Below are 24,632 nucleotides of genomic sequence, written 5' to 3' on the forward strand. Positions count from 1 at the left end.
GTGTATAATCTGCTGTCATTACTGCGATCAGTAGTAAGCTCTCTCACAGTACAAATGAAAATGATGCTTGTTCTGCACTTAAAAGATGATTCATGTTTTAGGAAAATGAGTACAAGACTCAAACCAATTTCTTAGTACTGGTCAAAATCTGACCAAGCAGCTCTTTGTGGTCTCTCCCTGCTGGGACAGTTCAGCTCCCTGCGGGCTGCCACCACCTCACCCTCTTATGCTAGGGAATGATGATGAGAAGTAATTTTGGTGTTACATTGTTATTGTTAAATTTGAAGAGGAATAATTTCCAGAAAAGATACAATGTTCAGAGTGTTTTCTGTGAAATTGTGAGGTATCTTGGAGATAGAGAAATGTGATTATTTGCATCACCTTTGGTGGAGGAAGCCTTTAAGAACAGCTTCAGAAATGCTCTCTGTAGTTTCCTAAAGAATACTGTAATATTTCTTAGATTGATATGTAATGTAAAAACTCAGTATCTAATTTTTTTGGCTCACAAGAAAAAATATTAAATTCTATTATCAAAAGCAGAGTCCTTGGGAAAATAGCATATATATATGTATATGTAAATATGTGAATATGTTTGTATCGTGCATCTTTGTTGCCTTTGGACAGAGTGAGGGTGCTTCCAATGTGAGACATCTCCTTGGGCTGGGACTGTCTAGATTTCCCGTAAAATATAACAGGAGAAAAGCTTATTTGGGCAGTGATTTGTATGTTGTTGAGCTGTTGTCTTCAGTGCACTGCAAGAGAGGTTCTTGTAATGAGATCTTATGTTGGCTTAAAAGACAAGGATGTGGAAACTGTGTTCCTGTAACTTCAGTGCCTGCTAAGCAAATGGCCCTGCAAATGAGCAAGACAGAAAAGATTGTGACTAGCAAAATGAGAAATAATACAAGATAAAGGGTCTTGAACTTCTCGAAGTGATACCTTTAACATTCAGTCCTATGGCTCTTATAGCCCATCTCTGAGTTATTGCAAAGTACATCTGTTGGCTCATTAGCAGTGTGTGAACTGTGCTGGCCATGGTTCAAATGCTGCTAATCCAGTGTGTGCCCAGGGCTAGGTGATGGAGAGGAGCCTTTCACCTCATGGCTGAGTCCAGGGGGATTCTTGAGGGAAGGTGTCCTGTCTCTTGGCTGTTCCTGTGTGCTTTAAAGTGTCCTTGTTTTCTTTCGTTAAGGGTGTACCAACTCTTGCAGCATAGCTACTTGCTGTGTGCCTTTTCCCATTCTCTCTCTCTCTCCCCTCCCTTTTTTTTTTTTTTTTTGAAAGACCAATGCAGTGCACGCACTTCAAGTGACCAGTCCCTTGAAAACACCATACATAAATAATTTTGAAATTGCCATCAGTTGTGGCTTTGTTCTAGCTGCTTAGGCCAGAGTGTTGATCACCTGAAAAATGGGGAGCACAGAAATACCATCCCTGCACTGCCACCCCACTTACCTTATTTGCTGCCTGGAGCTTTCTGATTTGAGGGTGTGCCCTGAGCTGGGTAAGTGCTGGCAGTCTCTGCTACACACTGAGAGGGCTCCAACTCCCTCCACACTGTGCTGGCACTCCAGAATGTTTGTTTCCACTTCTCATTTTACTAATTTCTAACCTGCCTGATTAGGTCAGAATCAGGTAGTCCTGCCCTAAATACTTTCCAGGAGCACTGCCAGGTGTCTCAGTAGGAATACCAGATGCTGTTTGAAATTCTATTTCCCAAGAAAAGTTCCCTGCTTTTATTTCTTTGGTTAAGTGTTTCCATCTGGGGACAGTGCTGGTGACAGACATACCTTTGGTAACTTCAGTCTTCTGACAATAACTTACAGGAAGTTCTCAGGATCTTTAGCTTGGAATCAGGAAAAGTGGAGGCTTCATTACAGGTCATGGAGCCCAGAGAGAAGAATCTGGAAAATAGACACAAACGTAGGGCCCTCTAGTTCTGTTTCACGGTGGTTTCAGCTTGGAAAAAAAAAGGGGGGGTGGGAGGGAAATACTAATCTGCACAGTGTGCTTCTACATCTTACTGGAAAAAGTTTTTCCTTCTGTTTCCAGGCGTACAAAATAATTGTTCTCTCTTGACCTCTAAATGAATAAGAGCAAATCCACAGAATCTTGCAGCCCTGGGCTTGTTGATCTGTAACACTGATTCAAGCCAAATTTCTTCTTGTAGAAAGATTCTGCTTTTGCCTGTATGAGGTTGAAGGCTCAGATGCGATACCCAGCATGTGTTGCCACTCTCAGCTCTAATAAAATGCAAGTACTGGTACCCAGCTAGAGAGAGTGGCATTACCTGTGCAGAAAGGAGCCCTGCACGGCAAACCTGGCCACTTTCCCAGGTGCCTGAGCTGTCACAGCTGTGTTTGCACAGGCCTGCAGCGAGAGGGGAGGGCTCATTGAGGCCAGGTCTGTGCCAGTCTCTGCAGTGGACGTGCTTTGCCTGGCAATGGGGAGGGAGGAGACAGCGGCGTGGACTGCACTGCAGCACACTGCAGCACTCCTGGAACAAAGATTTGCTGGGCAAACAGGACTTGTGTTGCTGCCGTGTGCTGACCACAGCTCAGGGGAAGAGGGCCCTGAGAGTGCATCAGCACAATGGGTATTTCCTCATGTAACTGTCCTTTCATGTAAGGCCTTTCCCAGAGGCTTTGCAATTCATACAACAACTGAAGGATTAATAAGGCACTAATTATAAGTGGTTTGGACTAGTGAGTGCACCTCTGACAGGAGGTGTCGGCCACAGTCCTTTGTCCCTGGCTCTTGAGCAGCCAGGGTGGGGTGCTGAAGCTGGCCAGAAGGGAGTGGAGCTGTTGTTTGCTGTCGAACCACAGCAGCCTCTGGGTAAGAAGGGGACATCTCCAGCCAGTGGACCCGAGCTGTCTCATACCAATGGTCGGCAATATAGTCCTTAGTGCAGTATAGCAGAGATCCACGTCTCCAATACCTGTTAGTGAGAGTTGTGCCTTGGAGTATAGCATACAAGTACTCCTGCAACCTTCCAGGAGGACTCTGTGTAACCAGGTCACTTGGAGAAGACTTACTTTAAAACTTGATCAAAGCTTATCCATTTTGGTGCACATATTCCTTTTGCTGTCACGTGGGCTTTGTTCTGGGGTTGTCAGTGTTCTGTACCACCACACCAATCTCCATGGATGCAAGAAGCCAAACAGGATGAGGGCTGTCTTTTCCCCCCCCAGTTTACTACATATGCCATTAGCATGATAGCAAGATTCATTAAATGTTCCCTATCCACAAAACAATCCTTCTCAGCTTCATGAGCTGCATGAAGCTTATCCCTTATGGGTCACAGGACAGAAGGAGCTCCCTGTGTCTGCAGCCACTCCCTCTGCACTGACTGGCCCTAACCACAGAATCATTTCCTCAGTGGATCTCTACAGCATCAGGTCTGGCAGTGATCTGTTAACCTGTCTGAATCTCCCTGCTTCACCATTCAAGCACTGGTAGTTGTAGGATAGTGCTGTGTTACAGCACAGGGAGAAGAAAACCAGTAGCACAGCCCTGAGACTTCTGCAGGGACCAGAGGGCTCCAGAGTTGCACTGCTTTCCAGAATGGTGTTACGGGACTGTCCATGCCTGTATGCTGATTTCTAGTAGTTCTGTTTCTGACACTTGGCTGAAGCTGTTGTCCAAGAAAGGGAGCCTGCCAGGGAAGGAGCAAGTGCCCTGTTAAAGGCTCCTTTTCCTAAGCACAGAAGGAAGCAGAAGAGTCTTTTTCCTCCGGATACCACTATTGCATGATTCCAGGAGGCAAGCCAAGGTGAATTCAGGACTCTTGTAAAGTAGGGGGATGACTCTTAAATGGCAGATATGATCCTACTGATGCTCTCTGAATGGGTATATTTGCTTAGAGTTTATCTGTGTTTTCAAAGACCCTGCATTACCCCTGTCCATTATTGTGTGGATACAGCTGGACTCACAGGGAAAGGGATCTGTCTTTTGCCTGTGTTTTTCATTTTTCTGTCTGTTTTCTGTATGGAAGTTCCCTGGAATTGCAGTCAAAGGGTTGCTGCAGGAACTTGAAGAGCTAGGATGCTGCAGGGCACGTGTGTGTGGGGATTGCCAAGCAGAGCAGATCTCCTCTGTGACTTCCAGGATAGCTGTTTGTGGCTTCCTGCAGTTGGCTGTCAAAGCCTGAGCTTGGTTTCTGTGGAAAAATCCTTATTCTGGCTTTCTCCCACTTAGATAACCAGTTCAGGATGTCAATATTGGAACGACTTGAGCAGATGGAGAGGAGAATGGCTGAAATGACAGGCTCCCAGCAGCACAAACAAGGAGTAGGAGGCGGGAGTAATGGGAGTGGGAACGGTGGAACACAGGTCCAGGTATGAACCCCGCTGTGTCCAGAAATGACAGCTTTATGCTTTCTTACCAAAGTTTGTTTTTTTGGGGGGAGGGGTTTGGAAAAGGATTATGGTTCGTCCTAAATAATAAATCTGATTTGTGGATGTCTAACAGCAATTGGTTTTCAGTTGCGTTGGCCATTGTCTCAGTACTCGTAGAGGCGGAAGGCTGCCTACTTGAGGCAGGTTGCAGCTCCTCTCCGTGACTAAATTGGGATATGTGTGGTGTTTCAGTGCGTTTCTGGGACTGGGACCCTGGGCAGCTGCTTTGAGAGCCGCGTGGTGGTGGTGTGTGAGAAGATGATGAGTCGTGCTTGCTGGGCAAAGTCCAAACACTTGATCCATTCAAAGACTTTCCGAGGAATGACACTGCTCCACCTAGCCGCTGCCCAGGGCTATGCTACACTGATCCAGACCCTCATCAAATGGCGGTAAGACCCAGTCCATTGGACTCTGGGGTTTCAGTACAGGCATGGCAGAAGCATACATAAACTGTGCTCAGACCACATTTCTGGTTGTCCTGTACAAACAGTCAAGTCCCTGAACTTGTTCCCATCCCCTGATCTGACAGGACCTGTCTCTTGAGAGAGCGAGTCCAGCCACTGGATGTATCATGCTCTTCAGGTCTCTGGTGGGGGCACTGTCTGGAGTAAATACATGTGTTGTGGGCATGTGCGTGGCCACTTCTCTGTGGTGTGGTGCATTGGGTAAAGCTGTGCTTAGGCTGTGATCCTGACATGGCTACAGAGCACCATTTGTTCTGTTGTTTCCCCTGCAGCACTAAACATGCAGACAGCATCGATCTGGAGCTGGAAGTTGACCCTTTGAATGTGGATCATTTCTCCTGCACTCCTCTGGTAAGAGCAGAGCCTGAAACTTCTGAAAGAGTCTGAGGACCCTCTGGAGTTCTTTCTGATGTGTTATTTTCCTAATGTGTTTCATTCTCTGGAGAGTAGATGTTTCTTGTGTCCCTGCTCTGTACATGGTAAGACATGGTACTGTCAGCTTCCTGGCATTTTGTTTTGAGAGAGCACACAGAACAAAACCTTGTCATTGAGTAACATGAGGAAAGGGGACAGACAAGTGGTTCTGGTGTGTGTTTTACACAATATCTAGTCTCCACTATCGTGCTAGAAAAAGAACTCTGCACGACTTCTTTCACGTTGTTTTCTGTGACTGTAGAGGTTGTAAAGTCATTACAATATCTTGGTCATTGGAATCATGAAATCATGACTGAGAACTTAGTCAAGTAAAAAGCCAAAGCAGGTGGAACCAGAATTTCCAGTTTACAACAGCAGAGTATTGATTTTATTTTTCTCAACCTTTGGTCCTGTCTGCATGTTTCTGACCTCAGAGATTCCTTTGCGTATGAGGCTGTTCTGTCTCTGCAGTGACGCCAATGTCACAAAAAAAAACCCAAATCAACCCAAAATTTATTGCTAAATAAAAAACTGTCACTCTGTCAGCTTTATTTGGCAGATAGAGGTTTCTCTGTTGTAGGAGAGAATAGCATGTATTTGGTCCTCTGTAATGGCCTTTTGTTGAGATGGGACAGTTATAAAAGTCATTTGCTGGCTTCAAGCATGTCATGGTTATGTTTATCAGAGTCATTTTTCTATGAGCTGGGGACCAGACTCCACTGTATTATCAAGAAAGGAAGGAGAAGGCAGGTTGCCCAGTGGGTCAATTATCTTTTCTTCTTTAGATGTGGGCATGTGCCCTGGGCCACATGGATGCAGCTGTTGTGCTGTACAAGTGGGACCGCCGAGCCATCTCTATTCCTGACTCCCTTGGGAGACTGCCACTGGCCATTGCTCGGTCTCGGGGCCATGTAAAGTTGGCAGAGTGCTTGGAGCAGCTACAGCGCGATGAACAAACTCAGCTTGGGCAAAACCCCAGGATTCAGTGCCCTTCAAGCACAGACTCCAACACAGAGAACTGGGTGTCCCAGTGGCACAGTGAGCTTGTTGCCTCTCAGGAGCCTCAGAAGGGAGTCACAGTGATTTCCAGTACAAACACAGGTAAAACAAACTGGAGGGCATGCGCTGTTTTGATGTCATTTGACATGTGAAAACGTGGGAGCAAGGAGGTCACCTGAGCAGTGGATGCCACCTGTAGCCCTGGTGTCCATGCTTAATTCTTTTCTTGTGCTCTGTACACTTGCATAAGCATCAGGAAGAGGATGAATGCCTGCTTTGGAAAGAGACATGTATCTTAGGGAGTGGTTGAGGCATTATCCTCCCTGGTGGTTGTTACTCCCTTTGCACATCCTCTTGGGTGTCATGGATCATGGCACAAACTTTACCCTGCAGTTCTGAGGCAGAAACTGTTCATTTTCCTATAGTGATCATGGGTTGCATGTTTAGTTTTAATTATTGATCTGTTTGTTTCCAGAGCTGAGACGGCCAAGATCAGAACCTTCCAGTTATTACAGTAGTGAGACTCAGAAAGATTACCCTGCACCCAAAAAGCATAAGCTGAGCCCTGAATATTTTCAAGCCCGGCAAGAGAAGCTGCTTTCCACTGCACTGAGCCTGGAGCAGCCGAGCATTAGGAAGCAGAACTCCAGCTCCAAGCAATCCTCCACTGAGACAATCAGCCCCAGTGAACGGATGAGGGACTATGGCCGGGAGCTCTCCCAGCACATCCCAGAAGTTACTGGGTACCGGGGCTCTGGCAGCCAAGCAGGCATCAAATGGAACCCAAAAGACATTTATATCGGTGTGTCTGCAGTGCAGGTGGCAGGGAACCAGAAGGGGACTGCCCTGGGGAAGGATGCTGTAGCCCATCGGCTACGCCAGCGGGAGCAGATGAATGTGCTGATGATGGCCGACAGGGAGATGGTGGATGCAGAGCTCTTGTCCTACAGAGACAACGCAGGGGATGAGGACTGCTTACACCACATGGATGAACTGCAGGTAAACATATGCATAGCACCAAGGTCAGTGGTCTCGGAGAACACGGTGGCTTTGCAGAAGAGCCTGGCTGTGAGAAGCTCCTGTGGAGGCTTCTAGAGACTCTAAATTGTACTTTGAGAAAGGATGTGGTCACACAGTCAATGTATACTTTCTTCCAGTTTCAATCTGGACACAAGGGCTAGTGGTTAGCATTTAGGATCGTGCACTAGCATAAACTTCAACATCGTACAGAATGCACAAAATTGTTTGCAATTGTGCAAGGAAAAAGGAAAAAAGCAGAACCTCCTGCTCACAGCAGTACGTGAGACTGAGGTGGCCCCATAGTCCTTTGGGAACTGAGCAGCAGTCCTTACAAAGACAAGAAGATCTGAGAGGGGTAGTGCTGTGGTTGCAGATGAAGCCACTGCACTTTAGAGGGCAAGGAGGTAACAGTGGAGAAGGGGAGAGACAATGGGTTTGAGGAAGGGAGAATCACACTGGGTATGGAATAGAGGAAGTAAATGTACAGGAGAAGCAGGAGAGATACACAAGAAGTAGTCACTGGCAGAAAGATACCGTGGTTGTCTGAGCAAAAAGAGTAATGGGAGCACAGCCTTACCTGTGCTGCCTTAGCATCTCTGAATGTTCTCCTCTGGCTGGTGTAACACAGATGAAGCATGTCACTGCAAAACAAGAACCGTTCTCTGTTCTCGGTATTAAGAATTCTGTGAACCTCGGTGGGCTGAAGGATATAATTTAGAAAGATTCCTGACAATGTGTTGTCCCAAGGTTTGTAAATTCTCTTGATGTGCCTTTATTGTCGTGTCATGCTCTACCGCACATCTCAGCAAAAGAGTGGCGAGATCACTTTTCCTTTGGAAACAAGATACCAGTGACAGCTGTCAGTAGCATAGAGTAAGGACCCAGAGACATTAACCTTTCACCAGATCTCTTGTGGGCTCCCTATAAAGAAAAAAAAAGGAGTCTGGGGAATATGAAACCCTGCAGTGCTTTGTCTGAAGAGACAGAAAACCAAGTGAGCACTGATTAATGAATTTCTCCTCAGTGCTGAGACAGACTGTAGACTCCAGCTTCCACAGGTTTGGGGAAGATGGGGCATTCTGTCTAAAACTGGGCTGTAACATGGAAGCACAAGGCACCTTCTACCAGGCAGCAAAAGTTTGCTCTCCTTTCCCCCTTGACAGGTGAACATGATGACACTTGCAGAGCACATTATTGAAGCTACGCCTGACAGGATCAAGCGGGAGAATTTTGTGCCAATGGAATCACTGCTGGTGGAGAGAACAGACAGTGCTGCCATGAGCACCACCATGAGCTGGCTGGCCAGTTACCTTGCTGATGTTGATCACTTGCCGAGTGCTGCACAGATCAGGTCAGTGAGAGCTGTGAGGTTGCTCTGGGTTTTGGCATGCTGTGAATGCTGAGCAGTGCGTACTGACTCTTCAGCCTGCAGATGCCAGTTCTCACCGAGACTCAGTGCTGGTCTTCCAAGTCCAGTCACACTCTTGTGCTCAGACAACACAGCTACAAATTCATGGAATGAGGGGTTCACTCCAGTGCCACATCTGTGCAGTGCAGTGTAATACAGGCAGGCTCAGGGGTGTGGGGTGTTGCTTGGAGAGAGGGAGGGGAGCATGAACTTCTGTCTTGAACTCAGGAATGTTGTTGTCCTTATCTGTGATAGCAGCCCGGATGCTTTATAAGCCAGTAATTCCCACTGTGATTGGTATTTCAGAAGTCTGTATAGTGAACCCCTGACCCCTTCTTCGAACACCAGCTTGAGCCCTGCAGGCTCACCAATCAGTGAAATAGCTTTTGAGAAACCCAGCCTTCCCTCGGCAGCAGACTGGTCCGAATTTCTGAGTGCGTCCACCAGCGAGAAGGTAGAAAATGAGTTTGCACAGTTAACTCTGTCTGATCATGAGCAGAGAGAACTCTATGAAGCTGCCAAACTCGTCCAGACAGTGTTCAGGAAATACAAGGTATGTGGCCCAAACATCCAGTGTCTTCCTTGTTAGGTGTGAGAAAGTAATATTTGTTACAAAGCAAAATGTGGGTAATACCCATTCCTGGGACAAAAATACCATTTCTGTCATAACCTTTTCGATGCTTCTGGCATTTGCTTGTTTGCTCAGCAAATACCGTCCTGGGGAGAGCATGCCATGCCATGGCACACCCGCTGTGCCGGAGCAGGGCTCACAAAGCATATCCTCAAAGTGTACCCCAGAGGTTCTGGGTAAAGATGCATTTTGGTGTAAAGATGCTTCTTGGTGTAAAGATGCATTTTGAGGGTTTGTTCCTTACGTGAGTTGACAGTAGAGATATTTGCAGGAAATGCCTAGGCCTGAGTCAGACCAGGTAGCACTCATAGGAGAGGTTTGCCCTGCAAGCAGCTGAGAGCCACGTCTTCTGTCCTGGGTTTTGATGCGCTCTGAGTACTTACTGCTCCTTTCCTTCTCCACACAGGGTCGTCCTCTCCGGGAACAGCAGGAGGTGGCTGCTGCTGTTATTCAGCGTTGCTACCGAAAGTACAAACAGGTAATCAAGGAAGTGAAATGTTATGAAGCACATGTAAGTGCCATGAACGCAGCCCTTTGTAATGGAAATTATCCCACTATTCCTCTGGTATGCTTTTCAGCATGCAATAGTGAAATCCCCTGCTCAGGCAAACTTGAAAAGGGAAGAAAATTCATGTTCTGCATCTTAATTTTGGAGGGAATCCTTGAAATTATTTTGTTTGTGATAATGCCTGCATTTTTGCTATGAGATGGAGGGCAGTGATGTATTATTCCCTACTGGGCTTTATGCATGCTACAGCCTGAGGAGACTATTCTCTGACTAGTTGCTTGCCAAATTTCATTGTGAAATTGAAGTTGGTTTTGCCTTTGATAAAGGCAAAGATGAAAAATAGGTTGTTTTATTTTGCACATACTAAACTTTTAAACTATGGGAAATCATGCGTCATAGCTAAATGCAAGTTTTTCCAGGATTGAGACTGTTCTCCACACACTAGTTGGAGATATGTTTTCGGGCTGAGTTCTCAACCCCAGAAAAAGAAGATGCTTTTCCTTTTTGGTTTTTGGTTGGGTTTTTTGGTGATTTGGGTTTTTTTAGTTGTTTGTGGGGACAAGAGCCCACATCCCGCTTTGCCCTTTACCCTGCCAGACACCATCTGTTTGATGCTTGGCAGCATGTTACATAAAGTGAGAGGGAAGATGCCTGTGCTCTTTTACAACCTCATAAAAGTATTTATTTGGGAAGTCTTTTTAGTGTTAGGTGACTGCATCATAATTCACATCCAACCCATCACATGGCTTTATTCTGGAGTGATGTTTCCTGTAATAGGGAAGCTTAATTCCTTTCAAAAACTGCTTGACAAACTGCTTTGTCTTGGATCCTGGAATCGCTTCTTTTTGAAAGAAGATTGTTTGGGGTTTTTTGTTTTGTTTTTTTCATACTTTATTTGCAGAACTAACATTAACTATGTATTTTTCTGTTTCTCCCCAAGCTTACTTGGATAGCCTTGAAGGTAATAAATACAAATACAAACAGTATTTTGGAAACAATTCCCCGTGGGTCACTAACTTTCACATTCAGTATAAACCAGGAGAACCTGGCATTTGGAGAAATGTTTTAATAGTGGTTGAGAAATCACTGACAAACCAGACCTTGTAGGAGATGTGTAGGGATTTCTGTGCCACAGTGTATCGACTCCCATGAGCAGTGATGGGCTGAGGTCAGGGAGGGGTTTGCAGCCAGTTTCCTGAGGACAGGCTTTCCTTTGCTGCTTCTGATCAGCCATCACTTGGCAACCTTTGCCTTGGCATTCGGGGAGCAGAGAACATTTAACCCACCCATGCAGCCTGTCCTCTGTGTTCTGCTTGCCTGCCGAAGTATGTTGACCATTCATCTTTGAAATACCTGTGTCCTGAATTCCTAAGACCAACATCTTGGTATGTAGCTACTCATGCTGGAGGCACAGCTGTTGATGCCAGTCTTAAATTGTTCCCAGTCAATAATTTTCTGCTGTAAAGATGAGTTTCCCAGCTGTGCAACATCTTGCTCTCATCAGATTCTAGAATCAACTGAGCTTTTCTCAGGGCTACCTGGAGGCAAGGCATGCTTCTCCTGGAGAGCGTGTGTCCTTGGAGTAATATTCCATCCACAGCTTCCTCCAGTTTTGTATCAGCTGTTCTGTCAGCACAAGTGAGTTGAACTCTCTGGGACACTGGGCTTGCTGAGGCTTTCCCCTTCACAGATCTCCACTGATCCTCTTCCCACCATAGGGAACAAGAGGAGGAGAGGGGGCAGCTAATCAGCTAAGCAGATCTTAAAGCCGAATGCAAATATATTGGGGTCTGGTCTATCCAGTGACTGCTGATTTCTCTTTCACATGCCTTATTCCTCTGCTTTGTTACTGCACAGCAGAGATCAGCACAGGCTTGTGACTAGATTGGAACAGTCACAGTTCACATCACGGGTTCGTGTTTGAACCCTTCTGTTCAGGGGTTTGTAGCTCAGCCACAGAAGTCCCATCTAGGCTAAAAATTTGAAGGAAAACCGTGACCAGCCCATGAGTGGACTTCTTTAAAACAGCAAATTTAAAACCACAATCTGATCCATTTTGTTAAAAATGTTAAAAAGAAAAGAAGGGGAAAAAAAACCCAATAGAAATTAATAATGACAAAATATAACTGCTCCTTATGACTGCTTCAATTCCAAAAAGTGAAATTTGGTAAATGGTGGCCTGTGATGATATTGAGGGTTTTTTTTTGCTTTGGAGTGGTGTTGGGAGGGTTGTTTGTTTGCTTTTTGGGGTTTTTGTCCCAACAGATAGGAAAATATTGAGATGTGTTAAGACATTACCCTGTACAGGACAGTAGCTGCTATTTCTGTCTCATATGTCTGATGAAGTGAGCAGAAGTCAAAGCTGATAAAATATCCAGGAACAACAGACACATACGTTTTGAAAGTATTAAAACTTATCAGATAAGATCAGCAAACACTGAAAGCCTCTGTTACAGTGTTAGTTCAGTGGTATGAGTGCAACTTCTATACATTATTCTACATCTCCATCTTAAAAAGGACTTAAAAATATGCATGAATGCATACGGTTTCTGTTCAGCCGTCATCTCCTTGCATGCTGTGAAAGGAAGAGGATGTAGAATAAAGAAGATTTTCTTTTTAAGAGTTTGCGCCTGCTTTATTTGGACTCACAGGCCTAGAAATATTACAGTGCTAGGTGGAATTTGGGATGTCTGTGACTGCTTATGCAAATTTGTGAGTTCAGTGGATGCTTGTTACGGATTTCTAATGAGATTTAGTTTTGCCTGTGACTTAGGCTCAGTATTAGACTTGCCGCAATTAGCTGTTGTGGGTTTGGGGGTTTGTTCGGGTTGTTTGGGTTTTTTTAAGTTAGAATTACTCCATTTGAAATGCTTGGATTTAAATGGATATACGAGCAATCAAAACTTTTGCAGTATTGTGCTGTTGCAGAGAAACAGAAAATGAGCTGTTGAAAAGTGAATTGTCCTAGAAACGTGGAATACACTTATAAACAGCAAATTTGGTTCTTACAAAAGCAATTTGTTTAAAAGATATTTTAAAATGAAGAAACAAAAAAGTATATTTTTGGTCTTAGTTAATTTGTTAGCGTTTTGGAATAGTCACTCAAACTGCTTTATCCTTGCAGTCACTTAATTGGGCATCTTTTGCTGCTGTTGTTATGAGCTTTTACAACAAGGGCTGCCTAGAACCGAGTATCCCATGCTCTGCAGTGCCATTCCTGTATGCAAGGGAAAAGCAATTCCCCTGAGTGCAATCAATGCTCTAATACAGACCTGCTGCATTTCAAACACAGCTCAGCTCCACTTGTTCCAAAGTTGTTCATAAGTGCCCTTGGATCTGGTCATTAGCATGGACATGTAAAGCCTCTGCTAGCAAGGTATTAAATGACACCTCAGAGAGCTGGAGCCCCTCTGCTCTAGAGACAAGCTGAGAGAGTTGGGGCTGGTCAGCCTGGAGAAGGCTCCAGGGAGACCTCATTGTGGCCTTTAAATACTTAAAGGGGCCTTTTAAAAAAGATGGGAACAGACTTTTTAGTAGGACCTGTTGCAATAGGACAAGTGATAATGGTTTTAAACTGAAAGAGGGTAGATCAGACTAAATACAAGGAAGAAAGTTTTTAGGATGAGGGCACTGAATTACTGGCACAGGTTGCCCAGAGATGTAGATGCCCCCTCCCTGGAAATGTTCAAGGTCAGGCTGGACGGGGCTCTGAGCAACCTGATCTACTTGAAGATGTCCCTGTTCACGTTGGGGAGTTGGACTAGATGACCTTTTAAAGGTTCTTTCCAACCCAAACTATTCTATGAGTGTATGAATCTCATCAGACTATTTCAGCAGCAGCAAAGCAGGTGATTGCTTTCTTGATGCAAATGAAGTTCTGCCCCAGTCTTACAGTTGTTCCAGTTTGCTGTCACCATTTTCTCATACAGGTCCCAGTCAGTGAATACTCATTTGCTTCTCATCATGTCTTAGCGGCTCAAGAGTCTTTCAGTGTAGGAACCTGCATCTTAACTGGAATGCCTCAGCTTCTCTTTGTTTCTGTTGTAGTATGCACTTTATAAGAAGATGACGCAAGCTGCCATTCTTATCCAGAGCAAATTCCGAAGTTATTATGAGCAGAAAAAATTCCAGCAGAGCCGACGAGCTGCGATGCTGATCCAGCAGTACTATCGCAGCTACAAAGAATGTGGGAAGAGGAAGCAAAACCGTCGGGCAGCCACCATTGTGCAACAGAAACTCAGGTGAGTGCTGGGATGGTAGATGCTATCAGAATCTTTATATGTTGTTTTTACACTCTTCAGGGCTGCGCTGTTATTTACAGGTAAAGGCTAGTGGGAAAAGGACTGTGATTCATAGGATAATTATTCTTGCATTTAGTAGTATTCTCCCCAGTTTTGCCTGCACTTCAGTGTTGGGGTTTTTTGTGTTTAGAAGCAGTCTGCTTACCAAGAAGCAGGATCAAGCTGCTCGCAAGATTATGCGGTTTTTACGACGCTGCCGCCACAGGTATGACACTGTCTTTTGGTATCTGCCCTTCCAATGTGACAATATTCAAGTATGTTCACAATGATTGCAATGTAAAGTATAATAGAATCGGCTTGCTACAGATCTTCTAACCAAAGAACAAAACTGAGCTGCTTCCAAGATACATTGTTAAAAATGAAACTCTAACTTAGGACTGTTGCTGGAAGAGAATTGTGTTCGGCTCCCTTGCTGATATGGTACAGCAGCCCAGGTTGTGTGACTTTAAAAGCTGGACTTGAGAAAGTCTAAAAAAAAAGCTTGTTAAATCATAGCAGCAGCTTGTAAGTGCTGCACAAAGCATTCGTAGTATATAGGAAAGTGCAAAATGTGACAATATTTGATGTGTACTGGAAATGCCTTTAGTTTGGTCACAGGATCATCTGGTTGGCTCTCCTCAAGTGTACATTGTTTTTGATGTGGATAGATGGAATGTGCCAGCAGAGCAGCAGACAAGTTAGTTCACGTCAGCCACTCCACACATACTGCAGTGAGCCGAGAGTACAGACACAGACATGAAGATGAACCATCTCCTGCCAGTGTGGGAACATGCGTGGGCTTGCCAGTGTGCTCCCTGTGGCAGCCAGCTCTGCCATACCAGTACTCTGCTACGAGCGGGGTGTTTGGTTTGGTTTTTAGCTGAAAGGATCCCCTATGTTATCAGGTTGCAAACCAGAACTTTGCCTAGACAAAGGTGAATTCCAAGGTTTCTGACCCTGCTCCCTCCATTCTCACTACCCATGCATTTCATCCACTCAGGAGCTGGTCAGACCTGATGCATTTTGAAGCATGTTTAGTTCAGCCCAGTGTCATTTGAATAAGGAAAGCTCTCAGAGAGGCATATGATAGACTTGATTTTAGAAACAAACTTGGTCCTTATTGCAGGATTTTAGAGCTGCAGTTTGCAGGAGGTCAGTGTGGCTCATGCTGTTGAAGGACATCTTATGGGAAGAAACATATGGACAAGAAAGAGGGGTTTGTAGTTCTCAAGCCATTTCCAAATGCACTTGAAACAGCCACAGTTATTGATGAGGAAACACAAGTGGCTTCTTGTTTTTGGCAGGGCATATGGAAGAGACCAAAAGATGTGTTTGTTGTGCAGCATGTCCTGCTGAAGCAGACGGAGGCTCAGAACTTCTGTATCCTCTCAGATCTGCTTGAGATCCAGGCAGTCCCTGGGGAAGCTATGTGCCAAATTTCTGTCCATGCAGCCAACTCTCACACAGGCCCAGAGAATATCCCAGGCGTTCCCACCAGCATCCAGGATGTGCCATGGACTTCAGCTGGGCTCAGTTGACTCCAACTGTTGAGTAATGCAGACTCTCCCAGGTTTAAATTGCCCATGATTCCAGCAGTTCTTGACTTCAGCTCATTGCCTTTCTCTTTCTCAGTGTCTCCTGTTGCCTTTGTAGAGTGAGACCCTGCTCATGTGCACCACTGAATTTTGGAGGCAAGACCCCTCCCTTTGCCTGGGGTCAGTCTGTTCTCTCTAGCAGCATGGTCGCTGCTGCTGGGCATCTCTGCAGGATGGGTTTAGCTCTTGAGTAGTTATAGACAGGAATTCAGGAGCAGGGGGGATTCATTGTCCTTAGGCTCTCCCTGGCTTATGTCACAGTGCACAGTGCTTGAGTTTCTGCAGCAGTGCAGTTCTGTCCGTGTCCAGAGGCACTTTGTTAGTGGTTGTGGTTACTTGGAAATTCGTCCGGAGTTCATGACTAGGATGCAACAAAAGGAAAAAGTGACTTATTTCCACTGAAGATGTTAGCTGTGTTTCAAAACACCTTTGCCTTTCCTTCTAAAGTAGAAATGATCACACATTTGTGACCACATACTTTCTCCAAGCAATCACATACTTTCTCCAAGCAACCATGTTATTGTAACTAATACTAGTAATTGCCACAAAGTTTAAACAGGAGCATTCTGGCATTGGCAAATGCTAAAAGTAAAAGCAAGACATACCAAAATGACAAAACATTCAGAAATGACAGGCATTCAGAATCTGCTTGAAAAATGCTTAAATTTACCAGATTTATAGAAGTGTTTAGAAATGTGACAGGTTTGGGCCTTGTTCCCATCTTCCTTCTGCTTGCCAAAAAAGCTCTAGCAAGCAGTTGCAAAGCAAGATATTTTCCAAAGCACTCCATGCTCTATACACTTGGGCTACCTCTGTGATCTTTGGGTCACACTGCTTTAGTATCTCTCCTTGGGTTCCTTTGGCTACTGGAACCACACAGGGATCTGCCCTCTCTGCTGTTTGCAGTCGGTGACAAACACCACACAAAATTGGGTTCTTAGAGATTTATTACCTCCCAGGATTTTGAAGACAAATGGAAGTCTTTTGCTTGTGTAAACAACTGTAAAGGAAAAATATAATACTTTTTTTTCCAAAGTTAGCACACTGCTGCTATAAATAAGAAATTAAGAAAGGCCCAGTCTCCAGAAAGAAACACCTCGACCATCCAAGCTCCTGAACATCCAGGAGTGAGCCATAACAACTAGTATCTAATGTCAATTAATGCTCTGTAGCATAAAAATGGCACTATAGAGCCATTTGTTAAACAGCAGTGCCTTGTCAGTACAAGTCAGATATTTTTGAAAAATCTGAGGGAGTGAGAGAAAAGAGAGCATGCACAGGAACATCAAAGAAATAGGATCTTGTAGCAGATTTCTGTCCGTTGATAGAGCTGAGGGAAGAGGCTGTAAAAGCCACTTGTGATCTGTTGTAAGGATAGTGAGCTAAGTGAGAAGGCAGTAAATTCTTAAAGTTCAGAAATTCAGCCTTAAAAAGAAAATGGAACGGTTTAACCTAGGTTTTTGTCCATGAGCAGATTCTGTTGGTAGGCCAAAAAATTACTCTCAAGAGCTTATTCTGCAGCCTTTAGGTGAGATTTACTCGGGCGTTTCCCTGGCAACCATCTGGTTGGTAGGTTTTTTTCCTGTTAAAATTGATCAAAGTCTCCTTTAAACCAATTCTGAGAATTCGTTCTCCACTCACATTCAGAACATCTTAAATGATCACCTTGTTCTATTTTGCTTAGTAACTTTTTGGCACAAAGGCTCAAATAACACAAGCGTGATTCCGATCACCTTGAGGATCTGTCTCCTGAACTCGACATTTGTTGCCTGACCAGAAGATATTTCAGGTGTTTGAGAGAGTTAATGAGAGAGGTTCTGCATTATTGGAGCTCTCAGTAGTGGATGCATAGATGTTGATGAAAATCAGAAAAGAAGTGTCGGTTTGGTTGAATATGTTCTTAGAGAAGACACTGATGGTCTGGTAGCTGATTATTCTCAGGTGTCACAGAGGCAAGAGGGGTCATTCATCAGCAGCAGTCATTCTGACCATCAGACATATATCTTCTCCCTTTAACTTTGAACAAAAAAACCCCATATTTATCCATCTATTGTCATATTTTCAAAAATCTGGTGAAAAACATGCATCAGCCATAACATGGTAGCAACATGACTTGTCACAGAAGTGTTGTTTTGTTGAGAAAGAGAAACAGAAACTTCCTGGCCTCCCAGGAGAGCTTTACCCATCCTCCCATGGTGCCTGAACCTGTCAGCTGGCACTTGACTAACTTCCAGCCTTACACGTCCTGTGAGCTGATCTGCCTCCAGGCACACTGCCCTGTGTGAGGCAGAACCAGACCTTTGTGTATTTAGTGGTTTTGGGAAGACTCCACCTATTTAGTGATCCCCAGATATGACACATCTAGAGCTGCAAGGAAATCTGGGAGCTCTGAAGTGGGTTTGGATTTGCTGGGCCAAATCCATGTATGGTACATCTTTCACTGGGAAGGTAGCCTCCTATTTCCTGTTCTTTTTCTGATTTGTAGAAAACTTCTGCTCTTCTGAGGAATACCTAGACCATTGCTGTTATTATGATCTGCAGTGGTTTCTATGGAGTAGCATTTGGAATGAGATAAAAAACAGATGATTGCTGCAAGGGTAGGCAGGATGCAGGTAGAAATGCCATGGGGATGACAGTGTTGCGTTTATTCTACTTGCTTATAACTTTCTGCCCTAAAAAACTACACACAGGACTGCTCTTCCCTGGTAAGGAGGAGTCCCATAGGCAGGAGTGGGAAGGGTTCTTTCTCTCCAGGCAAGCAGAAGTGCTGTCTCCTCCTCCCTGAAGTGAAGCTCTGGGTAAGGTACAGTTGTTGCCATGTGTGTCTAATGGCTCTTTGGTATTGTTTTGCACTCTGAAGCCCACTGGTGGACCATAGGCTGTACAAAAGGGTGAGTGTAGCTGCCTGCTAGCCAGTTCCTCTCTTCCATTTTAAATATATTTGCTTTCTGCTTGCTTGCATGGGGCTGCAGCCAAGATATGCCAGTTAAGTTTCACCTCCATTAATTATATAAAAGAATCCTGTACAAACTAACCCTACTGCAATGACTAACACTGCTGCTTTTGTAACAGGACAGAGCTCTGCAGTAGATGTTACCGATGCATGAATTTGTGAAAAAGGACATGTATATTCATCATGGGCATGCTTAGACGGCGTTGTCGGTGGGATATTTTTTCAGTATCCAAAATGGCTGTTAGTAGATGTTGGAACTTGACAGGGTCTGCACTCACACACACTCAGTGAGTACCGATGCCCATTGTCATGGACTGCGACAGCATTCAGGCTAGAGCGTAGGAAGCTGCAGTTCAGGTGCAGCCTACTCTTGATGAGTATTTGTTTCTGCCTGAGCTAGGTGGAAGAGCTCCTCACGTTGCTTTTTACTGCCAAAGGTGGTTAAGCACCAATGCTTATCTTCTAGAAGTTGGCCTTCGGTAAGTTACACATCTGGTTGCCTTTTTGACAACTGGGCCAGCTTTTTGACAGCTGCTTCTCTCATGTATTAATCCACTCCTCCAATGGGAAGGAAAACAAACTTGAAATGGAGATGCTGCTAAGTGCCAAGAGAGCTTCTGTTGGGAGTCTCGTTCTCAGCATGAAAGAGTCCACTCACCTGTGTGCTTAGTCATGTTAGCGGCTGGTTTGCTCCCCTCCCCGACAGGAGGGTGGGAATAGGTGAGAGCATTCCCATGGCAGGTCACAGCCCCTGTACGAGCAGGGAATGGCCTGGCTCTCAAGGCACATGCCTCAATTGTCAGCAGGCTGCTCTGTTCCATCTCCCTTTAGAGGTTGTTAGGGCAGCAGGGTTTTTGTCAAAAACTGCCATCAGAAATACCATCATTTGTGTGCTTATTATTCCTGTTTTCAGCAAGGTAGGGGAGGCAGAGGGAGGGATGGCCTGGACTCCTGCTTCCATGTAACATTCAGAAAAGAAAAACAAATGGTTCATCATGGAGTTTTGCTGACATTGAATTGCAGAGATCATTTTCAAGACTCAAGAGAGTGTGAATTGGGCTTAAGCCTGCTGGAGACATCATTATTTGTTTAACTCTACTGAGCCAAACAAAGAAGCAGCAACCAATAACATTTGTTTCCAAACTATGACGTTTATGCTACCATTTTTTGTTGCATATCCTCATTTTTTACGAATTAAAATTTGGGTTCTTTACTAACAACAAATGAAGTAAGAATTGGAGGAAATGGGGGCAAAGGCCCAGACGTGCCCTGAGGCTCTGCAGGGGCTGCATGGTGTAGGTGCAGCTGACGGGCAGGTTGTCAGCATTGCAGGAGAAACAGTTGTTGCACTTTAAAGCTTTGTGTATGTAACATATAAGAAATTATCAGGAAGCAGATTCTGGAAGTTTGGTAGCATTTGAAGGTTTTCCCTGGAATGGCCAGTGATGTGGGATTGGTGGGGAAATGAGGGAGTTCTCTGCTTATCTGGAAAAAGTAAACTGTGAGCTATCACAAAATGTATTGGCTGCTGTTTTGCTAAAGTAAATCTGTTACAGCAAATTATTCTTTGCATTCTGATAAGAACCTGTGTGCGTGTGCTGCTGGCATGCACACCCACAAGACAAGTGTTCCTGGGCCTTCTGATGTGCACAGGCTGACACATCCCCCTGTGCTGAGGGAATGCCTGCAAATGTGTCTGTCTGTAATACACAAATTGGGTATTCTGTACACATGCTGTTGTGCAGATAAATGATGGCAGCATTTGCTTCTGTGTTTCAGTTTTAAAACCTTTTCAAATTGATTTGATTATTTTTTCTGGATTTATTTGGGTTACAGTACAGCAGGATCAGCAAAGAGGGAGAGGCAGGAGATTTTACTGGCCAACTCTTGTGAGACAAAACTTGATATCTTTCTGCAATAGAAATTACCTTCCAGGGGAAAAAAACCCCATCCGATTGCTGTTGCCTTTAAGTAATAGTTTTCTTCTCAAGGACAGATGCTTCAGGGGAGAGATTTCAGCTACTCGCAGTGCCCCACTACACAAATGTTTGCCTGCTCATTGGTCAAACCATCTGCTATAGCCCCCTGCAAAGGAGAGCTTTGCTCCTAGTCCAGATATAGAGGTGAACAAATTGCACGGCTGCTTGAAGTGTGACCCTCTCTGCCACAGCCTTGGCAGAGGGGATCTGGAACTGATCACATGGAGCAAGGCTTTTCACATCACTAGACCAGTCGAGCACTTTCTGCCTCTCTGGGGCCAAACAAGTGCACTTGTTACATGTGATCATGAGTACTAAAAACTGTATTCACTCACAGCATCTTTCATGTACAAATAGATCTCCTTACCCCCCACCACATTCTCATGGTTAGATTAAGTGCTGCTCTCCAGTTTGGGGGAGTGTGCATGTAACACATGCTGACACCTGGAGTCAGTTCTCTGGTAAGTACAGCTTCATTTCATACCTGAATAAATAGCATCTACTATGTTTTGTTGTTCTCTGCATACTCTTCCCTTTTTTGGCATTTTAGCAACAAACATTTTGCTACCCCTGTGCATCTAGGACTTGTATTTTTTGTGTGGTTTTGATCCATGCTGTGCGGGAGACATTGCATTGGAGCGCCTGGGTTCTTACCTCTCTTACTAAGACTGAGGATGGGAGAAAATTCTGAGGGATTGGGAAGTCCCTTTTGTTTGAGCTCAGGACAATATGCGAAAATGTCATATTGGGATGTGTCACGGTACCAGCAACAAAAGTTTTCAAAATAATTTCTTTTTTCATTTACCTCTTGCAGGGGCTGAATGTATTTGGAGCTCAAAAATGTGTGTGTTAAATTGCAGACCATGTGCTCTGGGGTGTCGTTCTTACTGGGCCTTTCTGTCTTTTTTGTTTTGCTGCCTAAATGAGGTATCTGGGAAAAGGCAAGAGCTCCCTTTTCTTAAATGTCCCACAGGCCATTTCAGCTCTCAGAGCAACAGGTAACTCACCAGCCAGCCTTCTCTGGCTCTTGCACCCCGTCCTATATACTGATCTTCAGCATTCAGACTCATTCAGCATTTCCTTGGCTGGGCCTTATGGAGTAAGTCTGATGAAGCAGCTTTGTGTTACGCTTTACCCATGAAGCCATCGTTTGCTGTGACTTTTTCTAAGTAGGCCTGGTTCATTTGCTGACACCCCGTACAGGACTGGGGAGGGGGAGAGAAGCTGCCACTTGCTGGGTCTGTTGCTTTCTACATTGCTTCAGCACGTACCGATGCAACCTCCTTCATGGTGTCCAAGTAAGTACCACAGTGCCAAGGGCAGAAGCTTTGTCTGGCTGGAGCGATCTGGGAACCAGGACACAGCTCCCAGCAGTCAGGGTTCAAAGCTCATGTTTGAAGTCATCTTCTCTTCCCTTTCTGTGTGTCAGCACCACAGCTGTTATTTTAGACACCTTATCAGTGGTCATCTCTATTGCACGTGCTTTTTCCTTCCATCTGCTCTTCAGCACTTGCTGAGGGAATGACTTTGTACCTTAGAGGCACTTACGGTCTAGAGAAAATGTTATTTGAGGAGTTTTGTGTTCAAGGCTTGATCAGTGCAAAACCAAAGTTATGGTCCTTGCAGTTTTGTGCATCATTTCAGAGCTGCTGGTGTAGGATGGTGCTTCTTGTTTGGAGACCTGCAGCAGCTAGAGCCTGTTTCTGTTCTGGTGTGCTCTGCTTGCAGCTGTGCCTCACTTGAGCTGCCCTCACCTCCAGTCCCAGACAGCTTGAGGCACTCCCAGAAGTGATCCGAGCTAGCGTGCTGGTGCTTGTAGACTCTTGGAGAGGTTTGCACACCATCTAGCAGCGCCTGACCTGCTGCTATCACTTTCTCTCGGTGCTCTCATTTTCTTTATTGTTTAAAAAAAAAAAAAGTCTCACTGCAAGTCTACCAAACTGGATTGAAACATCTTGTCTAAGAACATCCATTCTGCTGTTCCATTCTGTAAATCCCAGTGGTATTCTGTTTCTTAGAGCAGTTTATTATTGCTTGTAACTACAAATGCTACACTTTAGTCCTCTTCCTCAGCCTCAATTTAAGAGTGGAAAAATGTGAACCAAAGAAGATTGCCTTCTAGCTTGAAAGCAATGCTATGTTGTTCACATAAAATCTCTCCTGGCAGCACTTACTCAGAGGGTTTCTAATCTCAAGGGTTCTATTTGTCCAAAATTCTTCCCTGGTCAAACTGTATTTTTTAACTGCAGTTGAAAATTTAGAGAATTTATTACACTGAGCCTTAATGAAGAAGAAATACCAGCCCCCCTACTGATACTTTATATTGTTGTAACCAAATCGAAGTACCAATGAGTAAGGAACTCAGAGAAGAAGAGTTCAGTGAGGACTGAAAGGACTTCTAAGACACAGGAAAGGCTGCAGTACAGACTATCCAAGAAAGAATTAATTCGTTGAAGACAATTAGTTTTAGGTTCTCTTGACAAAGCCTTTCAGAGGAAGTGAATGGATTATCTTGGTCCTTGATGCATGGTTCTGACACCTGTTTAGCATGGTTTGAGGAAGCAGCAAGGTGTTCACAACAGCACCTCAGTGCTTCTCCAGTGTCACTCTGACCATAGATTGGCTCCATTTTTGGTAGCATTTGGAGGTACTTCAGTTCACTCTGGCTGTGCCTGCTGCAGAGTCTGCAGTGAGCAGGGCTGCCCTGTGCCAGCTGTCAGGAGAAGGGAGAACTTCCCTAGCCTCCCAGTGCCAGCTCCAGAGTGAGGAGTAGAGACTGGCAGCTGCAGAGTGCAGGTCTTTGTACCTATCGGGCAGTGTCGTAATCGGTAGAGGACTCACAGTACCTACCTGCACTCCCATGTGCAGTGTGAGCACCATTACATATACAGAACACAGAGATTAGTTAATAAAAAAAATGTGCTATCTTGGGATGGTCATCATCTTGAAGCTTAAGTGTATAAATGCTGTGGAATGCAGGGTTTGTTTTAAGCCATTGCATACTGAAGAGCATCTTTCAGTAATGTACCCATGGCAAATTTGAGAGTCTGAACCATTACTGTAGGGAAATTTGGTACTAGTATGTGCTTGTGTTTTTAAGCAATAATTATCATTGTACCTGCAACCATGTAAATTGCACTTGACCAAGGAAAGTGTTACAAATGCAAACATTGGACATTGTCCTGCATGACATCCTTGTCTCTCAATTGAAGAGGCATGGATTTGATGGATGGACCACTTGGTGAATAAAGAACTGGCTGGATGGCTGCACTCAGAGTTGTGGTCAATGGCTCATTGTCCATGTGGAGACAGTGGGGTCCCTCAGGGGTCAGTGCTGGGGCTGATCCTGTTCAACAGCTTTGTCAGTGACATTGACAGTGGGATTGAGAGCATCCTCAGCAAGTTCACTGACAACACCAAGCTGTGTGTGTGCTGCAGTCACAGGCTGGAAGGAAGGGGTGGGCCATCCAGAGGCACCTTGACAGGCTTGAGAGGTGGGCCTATGAAAACCTCATGAGGTTCAACAAAGCAAAGTGCAAGGTGTACACCCATCCCTGGAAGTGTTCAAGGTCAGGTTGGATAAGGCCTTGAGCAACCTGGTCTAGTGGAAGGTGTGCCTGCCCATGGCAGGGGGGTTTGGACTAGATGATCTTTAAGGTCCTGTGCTAAGGCTGACTGCTGCAGTAATTACCTTCTGTTGGCATGTATGTTCCAGGCAAACAGATGCAATAGGTCTGCACCAGTACAGATACTGCATGCTGTAGGTTGAAGTTTGCAGCAAAGCATGTCATGCATTCTTCCAGCAAAAGTGCTTTGTTAGTGTAGCCTTTGCATGTAAAGTGCCAAAGTAAGGAATAGCATGTCTCAGTGAAAGAGCCACCAGCTTATTTAATGTGCATGTTGTCAGTGAGAGATCTATAATAACAGGTTAATTTTACATTACAGTACTGAAGTGCAACAGAAAAAACACTTGGAAGTTGC

The 24,632-nt window shown here is 44.8% G+C and overlaps 1 protein-coding gene across 12 annotated transcripts in view; it reads left to right on the top strand.

Annotated features, from left to right (window-relative positions):
* Positions 1-24,632, top strand: part of CAMTA1 (calmodulin binding transcription activator 1) — a 228,044-nt gene that overhangs the window by 197,514 nt on the left and 5,898 nt on the right. For 6 of the 12 annotated variants that reach the window (XM_017831164.1, XM_017831175.1, XM_017831167.1 and 3 more), the window contains 13 exons: positions 4,201-4,340; positions 4,593-4,789; positions 5,137-5,215; positions 6,064-6,379; positions 6,753-7,276; positions 8,461-8,648; positions 9,012-9,258; positions 9,743-9,814; positions 10,785-10,805; positions 13,892-14,085; positions 14,276-14,350; positions 18,580-18,610; positions 21,579-21,649. In XM_017831164.1, coding sequence (XP_017686653.1) covers positions 4,201-4,340; positions 4,593-4,789; positions 5,137-5,215; positions 6,064-6,379; positions 6,753-7,276; positions 8,461-8,648; positions 9,012-9,258; positions 9,743-9,814; positions 10,785-10,805; positions 13,892-14,085; positions 14,276-14,350; positions 18,580-18,610; positions 21,579-21,649 — 2,155 coding nt within the window. The other 6 variants (XM_017831168.1, XM_017831169.1, XM_017831166.1 and 3 more) reach the window with 6 other exon arrangements.

This window comes from Lepidothrix coronata, unplaced genomic scaffold (genome assembly GCF_001604755.1).
Source record: "Lepidothrix coronata isolate B3197 unplaced genomic scaffold, Lepidothrix_coronata-1.0 Scaffold188, whole genome shotgun sequence".
In the NCBI taxonomy this organism is placed as follows: domain Eukaryota; kingdom Metazoa; phylum Chordata; class Aves; order Passeriformes; family Pipridae; genus Lepidothrix; species Lepidothrix coronata.